This window comes from Lonchura striata, chromosome 5, assembly GCF_050655825.1.
Source record: "Lonchura striata isolate lonStrDom1 chromosome 5, ASM5065582v1, whole genome shotgun sequence".
In the NCBI taxonomy this organism is placed as follows: Eukaryota; Metazoa; Chordata; class Aves; order Passeriformes; family Estrildidae; genus Lonchura; species Lonchura striata.
Genome location: NC_140707.1, coordinates 67,624,324 through 67,642,611, shown reverse-complemented (window position 1 = coordinate 67,642,611; position 18,288 = coordinate 67,624,324). Strand labels below are relative to the sequence as shown.

Sequence of the window (18,288 nt, the reverse complement as noted above, 5' to 3'; positions counted from 1 at the left end):
ACATGTCTTTTAAGGAATCAAGTGGTTCACCAGCACAGGGGCTACTGCTCTGTCTAATGCACTGAAAAGTGGCACACTAATAACATCCACAGATGACCCCAAGTAGTAGATCCCAGGTTGCCTAAAGGTTGCATATTTAAAGGTTTTATAGTTTTCATTTTTGTTGTCATATCTACAGCAAGCAAAATTATTGCACAGCCTTCTAATGGGGCAAGGGATTGCGCACTACTGGGAAATCTATCATTAAAAAACAGCTTTTTAGATAAAACAAGGAAAAGAAACATCAGAAAGAATGTGTCATACATCAACAAATTTCTCAAGTCATGACAGTTTCTGGCACTTAAGGCCACCCTTGGAAGAATGGAATTGTTCAGTGCACTATTTCATTTTGTGCTTCTTCTGGAAGCGGCTTTATTTTCTCACATGCAGCCTTGTATAAAGACTCTCAGGGAAATGAGGGATGAAAACAGAGGTGGACAGACCTTCTACAAGATGTGGTCAGGAACTGACATCCCCTTTTCCTGCTCCATCCCTTTGGTGGCAGTGCCCAGCAAATTGCCTGGCCCACCCACTCAGGGATTACTCTCCCAGGAATTAAGTTCATGAGCTGCTCCATAGCCCTGGCATCTCCTCAAGCATGACAAGTTCACCATTTATTCTGTATTAATCCCAAGATATTACACCCAAGAGGCAGAGATAACTGTGAATACTCTTTCCTGGTCCTGCAGAGTGCATCCAGGAGTCAAACAATCCATAAAGGGGAAAAAGGAAGCCCCATAGACTTGTGTGGGGAAGGACAGTGAGATCTTGAGCATCTCTCCTGCATCCCACTCTCCAGAGATCTGTGCATTCCAACTGTACCTGTTCCTAGCTCAGCTCTGGGAGGTGAAGCATGACTCCTTGTTCACCTTGTCCCCATCTGCAAGGAACGACCAACAACACCTACAAGGAAACAAAAATTCTCATCCAAATGCTTTTTACCTGCCCTTCCCAGCAGGGAACTGTGTGCAGCTGTCACAGCTAATGTTGTGGAAGTTCTCTTTGGCCACAGAGCTTGGCAGGCTTCTACTCCTTGGTCATCCACAAGGAAATCCAGCCAGCATTTATGGGCACCTCAGTGTGATGGGATGTGGCAGGAATGGCAGCCTGACTCCTCTGTTTGTCTCAGGGTATCACTAATTATTTCTACAGCTCTTGAAGCCCTTATTAACAGCAAACATTAATAAGCTGTGCTGTCCTCATGTAGAGTCATATTTAATGAAGTTACAACCTGTGTCTATTTACCATAAACCCATCTCCTTTATGCAAGCTTAGCAGTGAATAATTCTAATACTGTGTTATGTTCCTGTGATACCCATTTCAGTCAGTGCAACGTGGAATTGGCTTTCATTATCCCAGTTACCATTGATGTTCAGGTTGAAACTAAATAAGATCACCTTTTTCTCCTTCAACCTATGGCTTTTCTGAAGGAAACTACTGTTAAAACATGATGGGCATTTATTTAATTGCGTTCTGAGCAAATTGTAAGCCATACAACAGCACAAAGGTCAAGATGAGAAAATCTTTGGGTATTACAGACATTTCAGAGTGTTATCATTAGATAAAACCTTGAGACATCTGCATGTTAGTTAATGGTTGTTCTGCTTTCCTGGATAATGACCTATTTCTTACAGAAGAGCTAGTATCTATAAATTTCTCATTTGCTGCCTGGATATTTTAATAAAAACTAAGATATTTGAATTCAGTGTGTTTCATATACCAAATTATTTCTGCAAAGACTTTTTAAATCTGCTTAAAAATGATCATATACACAGAAAGTACTGCCTCTTTTACCTCTCACAAAACAACCCCAGGTTCTGATGGATGAGTGATACTGCTTAATATATAAAAGCTTTTCAGTGTTATCATGTTTTTAACCCTGCTCGTTATTAGATGAGTAACCCCAAAATCTGCATCACTAAACATTAAAAAAAATCAAAAATAAAAAAATTCCATCTTGTTTGAGCCACTGTTACACCAGGAGATGTGTCCATATATTACATATCTCATCCCAGCTGTCAGAGGAGGGCTCTCATGTTTAAGTGATTTAAGAGTGTGGATCAGAGGCCACTTGCTTCCCCTTAGGTAATAATAATAAATATGCTAATGCTTTTAGTGTCATTGTTAATTCCTTGTTTGTGAGCACTCAGAGACAGGCTGAAGCAATGTGGTCTGAAGGCAGGATTTGAAGATGAGTTATTCCCAAGGAGATCAGGGAAGCCAAAATTCTGAGCTTAAAGCACCTCCACTTCAGTGTGGGGGACCAAGTCTTCTTCCACATACAAGGAAAACACACTGAGGTTTTAAATTCTTTTCAGGACATCCTGTTACACAGGCAGCAAGGACTAGATCTTCACTTAACCTCCTCCACTCTAACTTCCACTTTGCTTTCAGTTCTCATGTAAGGACTCATCAGTTTTGGCCAAAATCTTCTTTGGGACTACACACCAAATGTGCTATTCAGGGATAAATATTTGAGGCAACAAATCAACAGATGTGAAGTGGTAGTAATTTCAGTTGAGTTTTTAACTTATATTTTGATTTCAAGCACATTAATTTAAAATCTTCACTTATCAAAGAAACACGTGTTAACCCTTGCTCCATCAAAGCTGGGATTGTTCAACACCATAAAAACCTACTGTAATACTCATATAAAAAAACTCATTCTTTCTTCTTGTTCTTTAAATTTGGGGTTAAAAACAAAGCCATTTCAATGTGTTGAGTGACTGAATGAAATTTACTACAAATTTATTATTATTTATGACAATTGGTGGCAAATGATGTCGCAAAACACACTCCAGTGTGATGACAGAGATATTTGGAACAATTTAGGATGCAATAGAGTATATTAGGTTTAAAAACATCCTTGGATGATAGAAACTGTCTGATCTGTCTGATGGAAAACGAAAAGCTGAAATTCCTCAGTAATTATCCTGTGTCATGAGCACATGTGTGTTTTGCAGGATAATAAGAAGCTTAATGAAAAGTTTATAAAAATTAAGCAAAATGGGAACTCGTGTGATGCAAATATATCCTCACAACAGACTGCTCAGAATGTCATTACTGAAGCTTTGAAAATTAAACTGGCAGAAACCTCTAAGGCCAGGTCCAGGCTGTCAGAAGAAGCAGTGCAGAGAAGCAATCCAAGACCTGGAAGAAGAATCTGCCCTTCCAAGCTGGAGCACTGTCTGGACTCAGCAGCTCAGCTGGGGGTGCAGTGCATCCCACCAGCCCCTCTGTACCCACAAAAATAAATCTGTGTGACCCTGGGTACCTCGGGGTCCCTCTGCTCCCATCCTCTGGCTGCTCTAGGTTCGGTGCAGATGGATGCAATTTAAGTGCAGAGGGTCTTACAGCAAGGCTTGAAGGGTTAATGAAAGACCTGAGGCAAGAGAAACCACCCAACCCAGATGACCAATCTCTAGGACTGTCCCTCTGTTTCTATGATTTTTTCAGCTGGAATTTATAATGGTTTCTCATTTGTGTGGGTGATGTCATAAGACCTTCCTGAGTGGAGCTAAATGTAAGACTGGCTGCAGCACAGCTTCCCAAGCTTTTGCCAAAGGCAAGGTTTTTGCAGCAAAAAGCAAACTGCCTGATCATACAGCCCCTGGGATGCTCTGTGCAGGCACTACAGGCCACTGGAGCTGTTGCTTTTGCAAGGCTGTAAGAGACACAAAACACCAAGTTCTCACTGTGCTCAAGTTCTTACATTTCTCTTGTCTCTGTTCTTCTGTACCATGGGCTTTTCTGGGAAGCTTGATTACCTGCAACTACTGATGTCCAGATGCAGAGGTTCCTGAAATCCTGTTTTAAACTGGGTTTGCATAGTCTTCACCAAGGGAAAATTGTTAAAAACCTAAGTCACAGATTTTACAGGTAAATTAATTATCTAGCTAAGCAGCCACTCCATCTTACAGACCAGAGAACAATGCTTGCCATGAGTCAGAGATTAGGGCTCTAACTGCATTTTTATCATCTATAAAACCGGACATGCGGAAACTATGGTAGGAAATTCCAGTAATTAAAGCATAGGTTCTCCTAATTAACTGCAAAGCATCATTAAAATCTAATGAAACTGTAGTGGAGTAACACGGGAGTCTGGCTTAATAGCAAGGAGATAAATGCAAATGGTAGTTAAATTTTCATGTAGTTGGGAGTTTATACAATAGGACTGAATGCACTTACAGGAATTTAGAATAGAAAAGCTCACTTTTAACACTTGTGAATCAGGATTAGGAAGTTAGGGTATTAGTGTATAAGAAGTTAACATATTAAAGAATGTGGCATACTGAAGCATAAGAATCAAAGAAATAAATATTTTTTGCTACTTAAAATAGTTGTATTTGTGGTGGTAAACTGAATTTCACAGCAGATGACAAATAAGAGAAGTGGTGTTGCATCAGCATGATGTAAGACTAAATTTGTTCTGTGCAGAGACTTCATCCTGGCACACTTGAACAATCTGCATCACCCTCACCCTCCCATATTACACCAGAGATTCAGCTGAAGAAAGAACTTTAAAGCTCTGCAAGCACATGTCAAGAGTCACCTGTCATCTGTCATGACTCTTCCTTAACTCCTCTGGACCCTTGGCCTTTAAGTTCTTAGGAGGGAAACCATGGATACTGGAGCTTGAATGCCTAATTTAAGCTGACATGTACCAGGTCCACAGGAGCCACAGGAGCATGGCTGATCCTCACAGAACAAAAATCTGAACCTAAAACTGTTTTATCTTGCCTTATGTTCAAGGCATTGCAGCTGGAACCCTTCCCTCATCTGACTTCAGCTCTCTGAAATACCCAAAGCTGGAGGAGCTCACTGCACATGCAATGCAGAAAAAGAGTTCTTGAGGACAAGCCTTGAGGTCAGTCCTGGCCCATGAGGAATCATTCTCCAAAGATGATCTTCTTAAACCAGCTTTTGAAGAAACCTAAATGAGGTTCCTTCTGAGGGCTAAAGTCCTGTAGGGCTTCCACCCTGGCACAGAGGCCAAGGGTATCACATTTTCTGTGCCTCCCTACCAAAGGCCTGAGGTGCCAGTCCAGAGATTTGAGCTCAGGGAGATCAATCTCTACTGCCATCAAATTTTTAACTAATTATGCCGATGGATATGCCAATGACCTGGGCATCAGCAAAAGGTCCAAGCCAATCAAACTCATTTAACTGCAATGCACAGATGCCAGTACTTCTCAGGATAATACAGATGTAGTTTAGACACTAAATTATGCTCTTGGGCTAATTTGAAGACCAATTTCCCATTGATTTCAATAATTAAGTACATTAAAATTATTTAGCATTTAGACAAAAGACTGGAAAGCAGAAAACATTTACCACAATGAAAAATAAAGGCATACATTAAAAACAGCTAAACAGTCCATTTTTAAAACAATCATGTTTTTTTCCAACACAAACATAATAAAGGCATAGCATGCAGTTAAAAATTCATTAGTAAATTATAAGCTGCTATACAGTCCACTTTCTAAAAAAGCACACAATGGACACAAACTCTTGCTGTCTAAACTGTTACCTCGGGCACTCATACCTTTTCTGTGTCAATTCCTTTAGACATGGACCAGGTTGAGACAATGTAATCCATGACTCTTTCACTAAGGCCTTTTGGGACTTGATATAATTTTAGGAAATCCCTCACGTTGTTCAGCATCTCATGGTAGCGGTTGGTGTTGGCATACATTTGCTGGAAAATGGTGGTGACGTTTCCAAAAATAGTTGCATAAAGAAGAGCTGGAAAAAAGAAAAAATTGAAAATAAATATGTATGCTCTAGCAAATGCTAATCACAATTCAAGGGTACTGTCAGAGATTTTATGTTTTACATGCTTACATGAGACATTACCGACTTTTCTGAAAAGAGAAATATTCTGGTATCTCACAATACCAATGTGCTGCACTACTTCTGTTTCTGACATTATCAAACACACAGAAATGTGCCTGTCATTTTTAATAATCTTTGCTCAGAGGTACTTTATAGCAGAATTCAGCTATGCATTTCCATATTGCTTTAAAAAAAAAACAAAACAACTGCATCCTACAAATGGTAAGAAATAAGCCACTGTGAAAGGAGAAAATGCCTTCCATCACTCAATGCATAATGGCTTCCCTCCACACAACCATTTCTACCTCATTCCAGAAACCTCACTTTGTTCCAAACCAATTTACTATTGTACATCACCCCTACGTGAGAGGTGGCATTTTTAAAGAAACATGGTGTTCTCCTAAAACCTATCTAATAGAAGAACTGTACTTCCATTTCACACTGTGATATTTATGTGTCCAGTAGAAATCAGATGTCGAAGTTCATCACAAATACAGGATTCAAACCAGAGAAAGTCACGCAATATGTAGCACAAATGAACACAAGATTTCTCTTGAAGAAAACAGAGCAGAATAACAGCCTGTGTGATGTTGCAAGGGCAGGTTTTTTCCTTGCTTTTCTGATTGCTGTGTCATATCTGCAAGATATGGAAAGATTTTCTATACCTCTGTATCCATTCAGACATACATCAATACTTAAGAGTACAAGCATATGGATTATAAAAAAGTTTAGATGGATGAATGCCACATGACTTTTTTATTTCTTTAGCCTTCTCTGCTCTTTTGGACTTTTGCAGCAGGACAAACCTGATGAAATATCACTTCTCTTAAGTGCAACATCCCTCATCTTTTTGAGCATTTGCTGATTTATCATGCACTCATCTCATCAGGTATGTGAGGGCACAATATCCCTGATGTTAGATGCTACTGCAAATCATTATAAGCGTATAGAGAAGCCCTAATTGCCCTCAAAATGTTGTTTTTCTGCAGAAGTAGAATTCCTACAACCTCTAACCACAGCTAGACTGCATCTGCAAATCCAATGCCTGCAACCCAACTGGCCATGCAGACCTACCCAGAGCACACTGATTGAAAATGTGCCCTGCAAGACTGGCACAAAGAGATGCAACTCTGTCACCTGCCAGGCTGGAAAGAGCTGAGAATGCCATGGTGAAAACAGCTTGTCTGAAGCAATTTGCACCTATTATCTCCTCTTGGCAGAGAGGATTTGTAGAAAAATATAAAGCCAGAGAAGAAATTCTAGTTGTGTCTCATGTCCTGGAAAAGTTGTACTTAAAAAAAAATGTTTCTTCAACAAATTATGGGTAGAATCAAACACAAAAAAATCCCTGCAAACACCACCCAGCAATACCTCACTAAGCCAGAATGCACCAGGCTGTGGAATCTGCACTGACAAACTCAGCATTATTTTTCTCTGTTGGAAACTAAAGTCTTCCTTTCAAACTGGAAATGGTAAAAATGGTTGAGTTCATCCAAATACTCCACTTCTCTCACAGGTGGGGAATCTGCATGGGGAATCTTTGAGTTAAAGGGAACCTGCTTAGGTCTGCACAGCTTTGGGGCTGTGCCTCAAGGGCTCTCCTCACCATGGTGCTGCCCCATGCCCACACCCAGCTGGTTTGCAGGTTTTGGGGGGAGAGAAGATTTTTCATAATTTACCTCTCTCTGTAAATCCCCTCCCCATCCCTGTTCTCTACATGATAACTAGAAAAGGAGGTCATTTATAAAAAGGTGATTTTATCATTTTGCAGGTCTTGGTATGCAACAAAATTTGGAGATGCTGACAAGCATCTAATGCTGCTGCCACCTTCAAAGGGTTAAGGCTCTCCATCAATAACCCACACTGTCCATAATTAGCAAGTGAAGACTTGTCACAGAGTCTCTACTTAATGAGCAAATATTGAAGTGACAAGTGCAAATCTTAGCCCTCACCTATTAAAAAAACAAAGGCAGAGAAGCACTACCAAGGGCATTTCACTTTTGCTGTATTTTAATTATTTTTGGCAGGTGGAATTGGCAGTAGAAAAACATGTGCAAAAGGTTCTGAAAGAAAATAAAATGCTGTGCCTCTCTTTACAGTAAAAGTATTTAAACAACCTCTAAAGAAATCTCTGAAGTTGTTCATACACTTAAAACTCAATAGTTTTAATTTAGTCTCTCCATTTACAATAGACAGGAGAGATGAGGTTGAAGGTGAAATTACCCAATTTCATGAAAAGACTGCTTAGGTCAAACTGCATTTATTCACCTTCTCTTTAATGACTTGAATTTCTCCAAACATTTCCTGTTATGTTCCTACAGTCATGCAACACTCATTAACTCAACTGTTCTACGTGTGTAAATCTGGAACAGTCTTCACTAAATTTTACAGAGATAAATTTGGTGTAATGATGCAGAAATTCTTTTTTCTCAGTCCTAAAGGTGAGGCAAGTGGTTAAACTGTAATTGTAGTTTCTATTTTTACTCTGAAGTGTGGAAAATCTCCCCAGAATTACATACAAGAACCCAAGTACTATATTTTTACATATAAAAGCTTTATAAAACATTTCTGAATGATTTAGCAATGGTATTACATAATGTTTTAGCCTACTTAAAAATAAGGAACTTTCTGAAAAAAAAAAGAAAAAAAAAAAAGACTCAGAATTACCTAAATAATCCCAAAGCACTTCAGATCTCTTATTATCCTGACTGTATGCTAAATACATCCAGATAGGAACATCTGCCTTAAGGAACTGAAGGAACTTTATTGAGAGATCTGATTTTCCTTACATCCTGGAGTATTATTAATCCAAGCATATACAATGTTCCTCTAAACTGCAATTGTAAAGAAGATTAGTGAGGGGAATACCAGCCTCTTCTTCCAAATACCAAGTGGAACAAAGACAAGTGGAAATGGCCTCAAGTTGTGCCAAGGGAGGGTTAGATTGGAAATTAGGAAAACTTTCTTCACTGAAGGATTGTCCAACACTGTCACAGACTGCCCAGGGCAGTGGTGGAGTCACCACCCCTGAAGGAATTTAAAACACAAGCAGCTGTGGCACTTGGGGACATGGTTTAGTGGTGGTCTGGGCAGTGCTGGGTTAATGGTTGGACTCAATGACCACAAAGATCTCTTTCCAACTTAAACAATTCTATGAGGCCATGATCCTGGAAAAATATTCATTTCTGCATGTTGAGGCTAGCTGTGACTTCTTCAAATAATTTTTGGAATTAGCTATTCCTGCAAGATTTTTAGGTAGGAATTATTAAACTTCTATCATTCAGGAGGGATTAGATAAAAACTCCAATATACATTTTTTGCACTGAGTTTGCACAGCCTAATTTTGGTACTGAGAGGGTGGCTTCTGTGTACACAGGGGTGGCTTCTGTGAGAAGCTGCTGGAGACCCCTCCACGTCCAGCAGAGCCAGTGCCAGGCAGCTCCAGGACAGATGTGCCACTGGCCAAGGCTGGGACAACTAGAAATTATGGCAACACCTCTGTGATGTCATATTTAAGAATAATAAATTTTAAAAAATTTAAAAAAAAAAGTATTGTGCAGATGTAACTGCAGCCAGAGAAGAGAAGGGTGAGAATGTGTGACAGGAACAGCTCTGCAGACACCAACTCTGGCATCCAGAGTCAAACCACTACAATTTACTAAACAGAAATAGAGTGAAACCCAGTACCTAAATATCTGATTTATGTTTTTAGAAGCTGTGCAGTTTCCTGTTATTTCTTTCCACCTCACTTTAATACCTCTGCTCAGACTGCAAAATGTTTGCAGGCTCTGTTTGGTGCAACACCAGGCAGTGTCCATCTCCGACGTCAAACAGCCTCTCTGGGATGCTGCAGCAGCAAAAAGCTGACACTTCCCTAACAGAAATAGCTTTCCTCAAATCCACCAACACATTTCAACCAAGTTACTACTTGGGAGAAAATAATCCTGCTAAGCCCCCTCCCTCATGAGTGTTTTATAGCACTTCTGTGATTCCAGCCCCAGCCTCCCACCTCTCCCCGTCAGGGACACTCCTGTCTGCCAGCTGTGCCAGAGAAAGCACCAACACAGCCCCGTGCTTTTACAGCTCTTCAAAAGGCCAACCTTGATTCTGAACCCTTGGCCCCACTAAATATTTTGCTGTTAAAATACTCTCCCCCATCCCAGCAGTGTCTTACATCAGTGTTCAATCACTGGTTTTCCCCATTTACAGGGAGATGCCAACACCAGAGCACACCCACTTTTATATTTTCCTTCCAAAACCATCCAAAGCATTAAAAAAAATGTTCCTCCAATTACCCCTGCAGCCAGATCACTGTATAATCCCATGACACATCATCCAGTGTATTTATCATCCTGCAAGTGTGCATTGTCACACCCCCTTTGCACAGGAGAAGCTAATGGGCAAAGGTCTGGATTCAGCCATGAAACTCAGCTCTGAACTCCTCACCAAAACCATCTGAGTGCTGAAATCAGGAGGGAGTTGAAGGGAGTTCTGTCTGGTCAAAAGCCCACCATGACTGCAGGTTCCAGTCTGGTTCCACAAGCAGCCTGGTCCAGATGTGTGTCCTGCATTGGGTGGCATTCCTTCATCCCTCTCTGCAGACACACAGGGTGCACAGCTCCTCCCTAGGTCCAGCTGACATCCACCCCTGCTTTCCTGGCCCAGCAGCTTCACAGAATTCACAGAATTCACAGAATTCATAGAATCACTAGGTTGGAAGAGACCATGAAGTTCATCGAGTCCAAGCCATGCCCTAACACCTCAACTAAATTATTGCATCAAGTGCCACATCCAGTCTTGTTTTTAAACTTTCCTGATACTACAGTAGTGCAAATCCTAAATTAAGAGGATAGTGATAATAAAGACGGGCCTCTAAAATTCCTGTTAACATTGATATTTGCTTGACAAGAACTAAATGATTATGTAAATTAGAATACTATCAGCAGTAAACTGTAGGAACTCTCACTGCTCTTCCCCTTGCAGGGGACAGTGCACAAAAGGGAGGGACAGCTGCTTTGGAGGCAGTTGGGCATTTGGCATTCCTTATGCATAAATTCTTATTAAAATGAAAGCTTTCAACTGCACTTGCACGGTCAGTCACTAATTTTTAAATGGTGAACCTGGGAGCTTTTTTTTTTTTTCCATGAGCACACTCAGCTAATGGAAAATATTTACTTTAAAGCTCCAATGCCTTGCCACCACGCAGATGTGATGACCTGACCACCTGCACTTTTGCACAGAGCTGCAAGCCAAGACTGGCTGAAATGGTATTGCAAAACAGTCTTAAATTAAAGCTACCATTGTCCACAGCTATCAGTGAGTTTGTCTTCCACTCCTGTGGCAGTGATGGGCAACAGCTGGAGCTGGCTAAGGTTATTTAGCAGCACAGACAACAAAATTCCTCATTTCAACCCTCTGAGGATGAGGGGCCAAGGGCTCCCAGGTCTGATGCTAAGCAGCTTCAAATCAGTTTGCACCACATTCCCTGCTCAACATCCCCTTCCACAGCAACCTCAGCTTGCTAGATTACTTTGCTTCTTCACCTGAGAAACAGTGCCAGCCACCAGAAAAAGAGCCCTGCACAAGCTCAGGGGGTTCCTGTTGGTATTTGGATTAAATTTCCTGCATTTCTTTCCATCTGAAAGCTTTACAGGTCTTGGGACTGCCAGGGTCTGCTTCTTCCTCATCACATTAGTCAAGGGTGTTAAGCAACATATGGGAAGGCACAGCCTGAAAAATGGTGGCAATTACACCACAACAGGCAGCAGGGCAGACAGCAGCACTCTGTGTTAACTGAATGGTAAAACATCACTTTGCTGGAAAAATCCTTATTTTGCAGTGAAAAGGCCTTAATCCTAGAATCTTCTTCTCTAAGAGCTCTGAAGTGAAAGGCTGATTAGGGCTCCTTTTACACATTTCATATGTAGTGGAAGTTGGTTTAATGGGTCACAGCTTTTGATGGTGACAGTTGGGGCAGGAATATTTAACTTACCATTTAGCAGAACAGTATGACACAAACACAGATAAGAATTAACTAGTGAAATGAGTGGAACCATTTCTTATAATAATGCTTCATCATTCCTGCTTCTTCAAAAACCCATCACCTCCTTGCCAAACAGCACGTCTAGCATTTCACACATCACAAAGTGCAAAGGTAAATGGTAATTAAAACACAATCACTTCTCTAAAGTAATTACAGTGGGTGCAGGAGGAAAGTAGAGAAGCAGAAGTCAACCAAAGCTCATGAGAATTATGTTCACCATGAATTCCAGCAACTTCTGTGCCTCTAGCACACTTTGCTCCATCCTTATTTGTCAACTTCTCCATTTTGAATATTATCTCCAACACTGCCTCATTTCCATGCAAATCTCTCCAGTATTTCAGAAAATGCTGATCTGTGTCTGTCAGACAATCATCCACATAAATCTTTCTCTTTCCTTTCTCCATCACAAAAATATTCTCAGAGTGCTGTCCTCACTCTTGTTGCTGTCCAGAACTGAGGCCCAGGGATCAAAACCATCCTGAGCCTCTCTCACTGTGCCTCAGTGTGTCAAAACTGTCACCAATAACAAGCACAGGACACAAAGGGTCTCCAGCACTTCTCAACTCTAGCACAGGAACCAAAGGGATCATCTGAAAAAAAAAAAATGTCCTAAGCAAAGCTGGCAGCTGTCAGTATCCCTCTGTGAAATGACTTTACAGCTCCTTGCTGGATTTGAGCCGTGAGGCTTTTTTCTCTTGTTGTTGGTTTTTTTTTTTCCTTTAATACTTTTAAAGGTTTTTTTTTTTTTTTTTTTTTTTTTTTTTTTTTAGTGGGACACCAAGTTCTTGTCACATTAAGATGAACTCAGGATAGCAATGCTGCTGGAGGCAGGATGCCAGAACATCACTTGCACACTGAGAACACCACCTAAATTGCCTGTCTTGTTAAAATATAATGGAAAGTTTGTAAACACACCTTCAAAGTGCTGCCCTGTGTGAAAAGATGCTTCTAGCTCTCTGCTCCTGGGTTCTTTTTTTATGTGTATGCCAGTGCAGAAGTTTGTGCTGTATAAATCTGTGTGCTGGTGTGGTTTAGATACTCATAAATATACAGATATATATATATGTACAAACACGCATTCACAGTGTAAAGGTGAATGAACATGAGACATCAGTGGGCTCAGAATTTTGGCAGCTGTAGATTTTCCTTTGAGTCTTCTAATTTGCTTGTTCTTTCTAGTTCTTTAAAATCCAATTTTGCTTATTCATTTACCTAAATGTTCAGTTTTATCTTAGCACAAATAACAGGAATGGATTTGGGACAATTAAAGGAATTATTCCAGCTATAAATACAGGCCATGTACAGCCCTGAGAGGTAAACACACCTGTTACCATAACAGAGAGTATTTATACAATATCTGTCTGAAAATATTAATGAGACAGAGAACAGTTAAAGCAATATTGCTTCTGTTCAGTAGAACTCAGCCTGAACTCTGTGTGAAGATGGATTTTTATGAGTAATTATAGAGTATTTTTAGGAACAAAATAAAGTACTTAACCCTTAATATTAAAAGCCTCAAGTTTGGAGATTATGTTTCCATCCTATTATTTTCAGAGTAATTCTGCTTCATAAAATGACCACAAAACTGATTCACTGAACTTAATAATATTTCTTACTCAACTAAGTCATCTACAGAAGCACTTTCCCTCTAATTCTCTATTCAGCAAATTCAGCACTTCCAGACAGAGCTTAGCAAAGTTTTGTATCCAAAATTTTCCATCTGATGCTGAGAGATTAGCTCTGATTAAATTTCTCCTCCCTGACATGTTTTCACTAATACCAATGGGAAAAAAAAAAAAGTTTCACAAAATGTTGAAACAATTCACCTCCAGGTTTCATAGACATAAAACCATCCACAGCAAAACATTTTTTCCTCTACAGCAAAACAATTTTTCCTCCAGTCTATTAATTTAAAATATTAGAACCTTGAACAATGGAAGAAAATCAAATTTTAATGCAAAAATAAAGTCTTAACAGCCTAAAAAAAAATGGAACATTCATTACCTTCACACATACCCTCAGTTTATATTGCAATGGAATATTTTCCACAAAACCAAGCCATGAGTTCTTAGCACACTGCTAGCAATAAGGGGCCAATCCAAACTCATTTTTTCCCAATTTATTAGCACCAGATTTCCATTTTATCAGAACATTTGTGCACATTTGTGAAGCCTGCTCCCCACTCCCACACTTGGGCAGGGTCAGGGCTGGGCCACAGCACCTCTCCTCTTTTGCTGGAATAATGCTTGTTTTGTTGAAAAAAATTTCACGCCGACGTTTCCAGACTTTCAAGGTGAATTAGCTTTACTCTACTTTGATGATTCACTCTGGGAAGCTGTCCTCCATGGCAGTATTGATTTAGCTGTGACAGATGCTGAGCTGTCACCAAGCCTGACAGCTTCTTCAGAGCCTCCTCTGTGGCTGCCTTGTAGAGCAGTCAATAGCCAAGTGAAGCCTAACTGTGAAAACAAGCACGTTTCCCACTTTTCTACTCTATGAAATCACACGTCCTGCTCTGTGCTACATCCTCCTGGGAGGAGGAAAGGAGCTGGCCTCTCAGTTTGGCATTCTGAATTATCCATTAACCCTTTGTGTACTCAAAGCACACCCACCCCCCTGCCCAACACGCTGGCGGGTCCGTGTTCATCACAGGTCTGTGGCTTGGCAGTCACTCAGAGCTGTCACAAAACCACTTCTTACCAGGGGAGAAGGCTCTCTGGGGAAGGTGAATGTGCTTAAGGAAAAGGTTTCATTCCCTGAACGATGTTGATTTGAATTCCAGTGTATCTGGGAAGTTTTTACAGCACTTCAAAGAACACCTACGGTCCTACGAAGACACTCTGTGCTCACCTTTGCAAAGTGCCACAAAGCATCCTTGTGAAGAGCAAAATGGCAGGCAACACCCCAAAAATATTTTTGCATTGTTCATAAGAGGATCACAAAGCCAGATAGTTATTTTATTTGTTTATTTATTTATTTATTTATTTATTTATTTATTTATAAATTTAGATGCAGAACTGGACATCAGCACTCCAAAGGCTATAAAAAGATCTGGTTTCAGGTGAAACAAGCTGCCCAAATACTGTGCCATTCACATTACCTCCACTCCTCTCCACCAGTCCCACAGCTCTGCACTGTCCCTTTCTCCATAACACCAAAAATGAAAAGCATTACTGGAAAAATTGCTAGCCATCAATGTTGTCCTGGCAGAAGGGGTTTGAGAATATTCAAAAGAACAACAAGAGATTGCACATACTGTCAAACTAAGACCAAAAACAATGCCTGGTTTTTCATTTTGGCCTCAGTGCACGTATTGCTGAACTCTCTGTGACTATGTGAGACTAAAAAAGTATCTTTATTTCCTGGCAGCAGCTCCTGGAGCTATCTCCTCCCTGACCAACTCCTGATCAGCACTTGTTTCTACCTGATTACCTCTCTGTTTTCTTGCTCACTATTCCAGGAAGGAGATGCTGGAATTAGATTTGCTGCATTTCCATTCCTACATTAACACTAATTTCACTGAAGTCAATGAAATTACACTGGTGTCTGGAGAGTGTCTGAAGAGAATAATTGAGTGTATTTTATCACTTTCCTTTGACTTTTTTGGTGACTGTTTCATGGCATTTTTAAAAGTCCCATTTCACTAAAATGCACTTAATCTGCTCTGGGATGCTGCAGTGAAGTTGCTGTGTGGGACCATGGGGTTCTTGCTGTAAAGCTCCAGACAGTGCCTGGAAGATGCCCAGGATGGGAGCAGAGAGATGTGTACAGTGATAAATGTGACAAGCAGAACCACACTAACTGCTCACCCAGCCAAAACCCATCCCTGACTGCAGCCCCCTCCAGATCTTTATGAGAAGAGCTCAAGAAAGAGGGTGCAGAGTGAACTCCTGCCCTGGGCCACTCCTTTCAGATTTCCCCAAACCCAGAGAGCCCAGGCACTGCACTCACACCATGTATTAGCCACCAACCATCTCCACCAGAATATCTAACACCACTCCACAAATCCATTTCTGGATTTTTTACCTCACTACAACTTTTTTTTTTTTTTGTGCTATTCTGCAAGCCTCACCACCCTCAGCCACCCTTTCTAGGAAGTGAGCAATTGCTGCTCTCCATCCCCTTCACACCACTCTTGATTTTTCAAACCATTGCCCACTCTGTGCTTCCAGTCCTCACCCCATGCCTCATTGTTGTCACCTTTTAGACACCCTTTTCAATCTTACAGCATCTTGCTGCAGAGCAGTGCAGTGTGGTGCAACAACATTAATTTCAATTAATTCCTGCCCAGGAATCCTATTTGCCTTTTGTTGACAGGCACTGAATATTGCACCGATATTTTCAAGGAACTCTCAGCAGCAAGAGTCAGGTGTCATCCCTCAGTGGGAAGTGCTAATTTAGAAAACATTACTGTGTAGGTATAGCTACCTACTCATTTGTGTGCACTGACACTGAATTTCATCACCTCTGTGGTGGGATTGCTGGATCAAACCAGAAACCCTGGTTTCAGGATTTAGCAGACCTGCAGCACAAGGGAGTTTTCTCCTCTGCTTCTCCTAAGCTAAATTTTCTCCTAAGGTGCATTTAGATACAACTATGAGTTAAAAATAACACTCTGCAAAATTTAATAGTTTAATTTTTTTTTTTTTTTTTTGGTTTATGCCAGTATCCCAGCTTAGGTCACAATAATTGGGAAGATTTTTTCATCTTTCTACTACAAGCAGGACTGACTATTTCCCAGAGCAGGACAAAGCTGCTCTTGGATGTTACCCAAGAGTGACTAAGCCAACCCTGAAAGTCCAGTGAAAATAAACAAGAGATTTTACAGAATAAAAATACCAAGATTTGACCCAACAGTTATAAGAGTTATGGGATGGGATATCTCTCAATCATTAACTCTTTAGCAGCAAGAGAAAGCATTAATTTCTAAGACATGTTCAACCCTTCAGTCTGGTAGCCTGAATGTGCCATTAATACTGAATATCTTGCTGTCTTTTTTCACACCAGTGAGATCAGCCACAAAAGCAAGAGGTAAATTTAAGTGGCCTTGATACCTCTGACATATTTTTTCACAGGTTAAGAGCTGAGGGAATGACTGCAGGGTCTCTCCCCCCACTTATTTTGCCATCCTCAGTTGTTTCTCAGCTGTTGCAAGGCAGTCATGGCTGGTCATGTGTGCCAATAATGTCCTTTTTAGGGACAATGACATCTGAAATTACACACAGAATAGGCACGTTGGAATGGGGAGTTTGACATTGCACATGGAATGGGGAGTTTGGCAGTATAATCATATTTTTTGCATGCTACTAAACACCTGCAAGAATCACTCACATTGAGTTGTGCTACCACCAACTACTTCTGTAAGAAACTGCTGCAAGCTCTGCAGGATGGAGTCTTCAAACCCCAGGAAAATTATATTCAACAACCCATCTATTAGCACATCTCTTTAGGCCTTCCAGCCTTCTTATCCCCAAGCCCTTGCAGTATAGTACATTAATTTTATACTGAACTATTAATTGCAGTTGACTTTGCAAAGTTCTTTTCTTTACATTTTTTTATTCAGTTTCGCAAACCCGATCCCAAAGGAGTTCATCTTATTCCCCACAGTTGTTTGATCAAATTGCAAATATTTCCTTTAATCTTTTCAGGCATTCAGATTTATTAACTACAGAGCAGAGCCTCTTCCTCTCCTCTGCTGATAGTCTGGGAGAAACAATCTTTCACATATTTCTCATTTTATGCAAGCGCTTGTTCCTGTGAGTACCTATTAGTAAGCATAACATTAAAACACGTTTACCTAACCTAAATAAAAACACTTTGAACCAAATTTGCAAGCTAACCTGCTTTAGTTCTTAATGATATTAATCTGAAGTCATTTTTCCCAGAGGTTGTGGCCCATAATTCACTGAGGTTAGTAAAAAGTAGCTGCTGATGTTAGTGAGTTTTAGGGTTGGCAATAAACACGTATGAGTGTATTTTCCTTTGAGGAGCTGTATGAGAAATTTCCCAAAGGCAGAAGAAAAGGCCTTTGGGACACAATTTTAATTTTCTTCATGCCTATTCATAGTTAGAATTAGGAATAATAATAATAATCATCATCATCATTTCACAGTCACTTCACATTTCTCATTAATACATACATTTTACAAAGAAAGGTAAATTATTCAATTTTGTTCCATACTTAAACATTTATGATTAAGTTTCACACTTAATCATTTATGTCAATTGTCCCTGTTCTATTTTTTATTAAGAAACTCAGAATGAAATATTTTATAAAATTGAGATGTGCACTCATGGTTTTAAAAATTACTATTTCCCAGTTCATTATTTTGCTGCTTTTAGTACATGAAATAGGATAAGCTTTAGCAACA

At 40.2% G+C, this 18,288-nt stretch overlaps 1 protein-coding gene across 1 annotated transcript in view; it reads right to left on the bottom strand.

The window, feature by feature from the left end:
• The window catches only part of KCNH5 (potassium voltage-gated channel subfamily H member 5), a 160,545-nt gene that overhangs the window by 55,832 nt on the left and 86,425 nt on the right, over positions 1-18,288 (bottom strand). Inside the window, exon 8 of the mRNA XM_021554525.4 lies at positions 5,585-5,784. Within this exon, the coding sequence (XP_021410200.1) occupies positions 5,585-5,784 (200 nt within the window). The remainder of the gene's footprint in view (positions 1-5,584; positions 5,785-18,288) is intronic.